The sequence below is a fragment of the Kryptolebias marmoratus genome, linkage group LG21 (assembly GCF_001649575.2).
Source record: "Kryptolebias marmoratus isolate JLee-2015 linkage group LG21, ASM164957v2, whole genome shotgun sequence".
Lineage (NCBI taxonomy): Eukaryota > Metazoa > Chordata > Actinopteri > Cyprinodontiformes > Rivulidae > Kryptolebias > Kryptolebias marmoratus.
The window spans coordinates 12,587,527-12,591,471 of record NC_051450.1 but is presented as its reverse complement, the minus strand read 5'-3'; the positions used below and the strand labels follow the sequence as shown (position 1 = coordinate 12,591,471).

At 42.4% G+C, this 3,945-nt stretch overlaps 1 protein-coding gene across 1 annotated transcript; it reads left to right on the top strand.

The window, feature by feature from the left end:
- ccr9b (chemokine (C-C motif) receptor 9b) lies at positions 1–2,357 on the top strand. The gene is made up of 3 exons (XM_017406438.3): positions 1–117; positions 234–292; positions 1,050–2,357. Exons 2-3 carry the CDS (start codon positions 239–241, stop codon positions 2,091–2,093), a joined length of 1,098 nt encoding a protein of 365 aa, XP_017261927.1. The 5' UTR covers positions 1–117; positions 234–238; the 3' UTR covers positions 2,094–2,357.
- Positions 2,358–3,945: the final 1,588 nt, after the last annotated feature.

Here is a 3,945-nt window from a genome sequence, read left to right as displayed (position 1 = left end):
AAAAGGAAGCTATATAAGCCAGTGAAGATGAGCAAAGTTGACAGCTGTTCCACTCAGACAAAGAAGTAATACTCCCACTGTGAAGTTCCCCATTCTCACATTCCTGCACAAAAACAGGTAAATGATATTCTGCGTTTCTTCCAAAATAGCTCCAAGCTACGCTCAGGGCTTTGTTTTTACCATGTTTATCATTTATTTGTTGTCTTATTTTGGTATTCTCTGGCTCTTTGTAGATAAAATGGACGAGACAACTACCTATATGTTTGATGAAGAGATCTATTCTACATCAACTGTAAGTATTACTTTAATATTTGTTTATGATGGCAATAATAATGAGGGGGAAAACAGCATTTTTTTGTTGTTGGTATACAAAAAAAAAACACAAGAGAAAAGGTGGTATAAGTTAATTCTGACAACACATGCTCACCTAAAGGGGAAAGTAAAATTTTCTGTATTTGTGAACTAATTTTATTGTATAAATAAAAACAGTTATTCTCAGGATACGATCTATATATGCGCAGAAAATACATGTTTCTTTTCAAACATGACATGCATTTGACAGCAGATGTTTGTTGGATACTTAAATGCTGCAGTCAGAGTAACAGCTGCGTCGGCATCAAATTTTCCATTGTTTTCAAAAAAAACAAGACCCGCCGCTTATCTCTGCCCTACATCTAAAACTTTCTGCTGCCGGGGTACTGAGTTCTGCAGCGGGCCCCCTTTCTGGAGCCCCTCAGGATCACTCACCCCCTTCGGGCTTGGATAGCAGCAGGAAACCGTGCAGTTGTGTGGTTTCTTCTGTACAGACACAACAGCTGCACCTGACAGCGAACTCTGGTTAGCTTGTACGTCACAGACAGTGTTTGATGTCATTTCACTCCGTTCCCACCACAAGTGGGTTCGACTGCGAAAGGTTCTGCAGTTGATGAGTCGGTTCAGGAAAAAAGCAAAATAAATCAATCAATAAAATTAAAGCTTTTGTCGAAAAGCCAGTTGTACACGTCATCTTTATGCTTTTTAAATAATCCAATGATGTGTTCTGATTGCAGGACTATGTGGATTATAGTTCGACTGAAGAATCAGGCATGTGTGACAAAAGCTGGGTCCGGCAGTTTCGTGGCGAGTACGAACAGCCTCTCTTCTGGATCATCTTCGTCCTCGGTTCTGTGGGTAACCTGCTGGTGGTTTGGATTTACACCGCAGTGCGCAACCGCCTCAAAACAATGACCGACGTGTACCTGCTGAACCTGGCTGTGGCTGACCTCCTCTTCCTGTGCACGCTGCCCTTCTGGGCTGCGGATGCCACCAAGGGCTGGGACTTTGGGCTCAGCGTGTGCAAAATTGTGTCTGCAGTTTACAAGATCAACTTCTTCAGCAGCATGCTCCTTCTCACCTGCATTAGCGTGGACCGCTACATTGCCATCGTACAGGTCACGAAGGCTCAGAACCTAAAGAAAAAGACGCTGTTCTACAGCAAGCTGGTTTGCATTGGCGTCTGGTGTGTCTCCACTTTACTGGCCCTCCCCGAGTTTATCTTCGCCCAGATCAAGGTGGAGGAAGGCGCGCAACAATCCTTCTGCACTCTGGTCTACTGGTATAACGCGTTCAATCGGACAAAGATCCTGGTGCTGTCCCTGCAGATTACTATGGGCTTCTGCCTCCCTCTGTTGATCATGTTCTTCTGTTACTCAGTCATCATCCGCACTCTACTGCAGGCCAAGAACTTTGAAAAGCACAAGGCCCTGAGGGTCATCTTTGTTGTAGTGTTTGTGTTCGTCCTCTCCCAACTGCCTCACAACGCCCTGCTGATCGTGGAGGCCATAGAGGCAGCAAATACCACTATCACCGACTGCGCCACTGCAATTCGCTTTGACATAGCCGGACAAGTTGCCAAGAGCCTGGCCTTTACCCACGCCTGCCTTAACCCATTCCTGTATGTTTTTATTGGGGTGCGGTTCAGACAGGACCTCCTGAAGATGGTTAAGATTTGCACTGGTGGTCTGAGCAAAGGAGGATTCAGTAAAGTTCTGTCAGTTCCCAAACGTCCCTCAGTCATGTCAGATACTGACACAACCCCTGCCCTCTCCATATAGATGCTCATTTTCCATCAATACTACAGCTGTGACCCGAGACTAGTAATCCTGCTTTACATTTTCCTCCTCATTAATTGCTACAATACCATTTACATCTCTGCAAGCACAAATCTTTCTGGACTTAAGACTATTTTCATCCACATCCTAACAGTCACAGGCATATCGATTCCCCTGGTATCACTGTATAAACTGTATAAAGATGTAAATACTGTTTTATAAGTGTTTGTGCTTTTTTTTTTTTTTACATTTGTTTCATCACATATTTGTATTTTTGACTTTCATGTGTAAAACAATCATTAAAAAAATTGAAAAAAACTAGCTTGTGTACGGTATTGCACCTTTGTCCTGTCCTCAACAGCAAAACACAAGCCGGAAGGAAACCCATTCAAATGCAAGTTGTAAATGAATGCAGAATGATGAGCTCAACAGTTTGTATTTGAGAAAGTCTGCTTTCACTGGCATAACGTACTCACTGTGGTGAGAAACATGTTTGAATGTGGCTGCTTCGGTCCACAACGTTTTCGATCTGACTAGTCTTTCCTCACTTTTGTCTGTCTGTGCCACCACACCGTGCGCTGACACTCCAGTTGGTGAAGCCGAGTTCGGCTATGACGTGGCGGTTTCGCAGCGAATGCTGGCAGAGGCCAATTTTAACTGACACGAGAGACGGTTCTCACATTAGGCGTCATAACGGCTGCAACCCAGACAGATAACAGACAAACAAGTGAAAAAAAAAAAAAACCCTTTCATGTTCAGGGGCAACTTTAGGTTGCTGCACAGGATTTCAGTTTCACCATCGTCAAAAAGGGGCACAAGTAACACTTGGATGCACAGGTCTTGAACCGAGAGTTGAGAGACTTTGAAGCAGGGTTCTGTGGAAAGGTTATGAACTAATAATATTCTTCAACCTCAGTTTGGAGGAATAAAGTTTGATTCTTTACCAGACCGATGAGGTAATTGCTAGTTTAAGTGGAGCCACAGTTTTGTATTACAAGTAATTCCAACAAAACCTTTAGATATTTCTGTTGGAAATTCCCCCAGGCTGCACTTGTAGTGCTACAGCTGTATAGCTGCTGCTACTGCTATCTTTCGTCAGGTTTGGTGGTTAGTGAGGCGAATCCAAAGTGCAGACTCATACTGAGAGCTCGAAAGAAAAACTAATAATAACTACCTTATTTATAAGAACAAAAAACAAAAGCTGACGTGGCAGCAAGTCAAAATTAAATAACAAAAACCTCAAGGTTGCAAAAACATGAGGGCGAAACAAAAGGGAAACCAGTCAGCACATTGGAGTTGACAAGGAACCAGTGAGTAAGTGAGGGCGATGAACAGGTTTAAAAGACTGAAGGAAATTAGGAGAAGTGGGCACAGGTGAGTGACTACAAACTTGGAGCAGGTGAACGAGTGATAAGCTGAGGACAAGTGAATGATGACAGGAATATAAAAGACATGGAGCAAAAAACTGAACAAAGACTAAACTAAACATGAAGACAACTGAATAACAAAATAAAAGAAACAATAAACCCAAACTGAACACAGGATAACCGAAAACACGATAAAACAAAAACCCTAAATACAAAAAGAAACTCAATCCTGACATCTTTGCTAACAAGTAACCAAATAATTCCATATAGAAAACAACGTAATGACAGCAACGTAAAGGCTTTTCTGAGCCCCTTGTACATAAGGCCCCAAGTCTGTTTACTGTTTGTGTTCATGCAGCTCATCCTCTGTTTAGCACGAGTTGAAAAATAGAAAAAAAACATCAAACATCAAAAATAAAACCATCTACATTAGTTTCAGAGTCAACTTGAAAGCAGTTACACATTGCTACTTGTAAAACTTCGGAAAG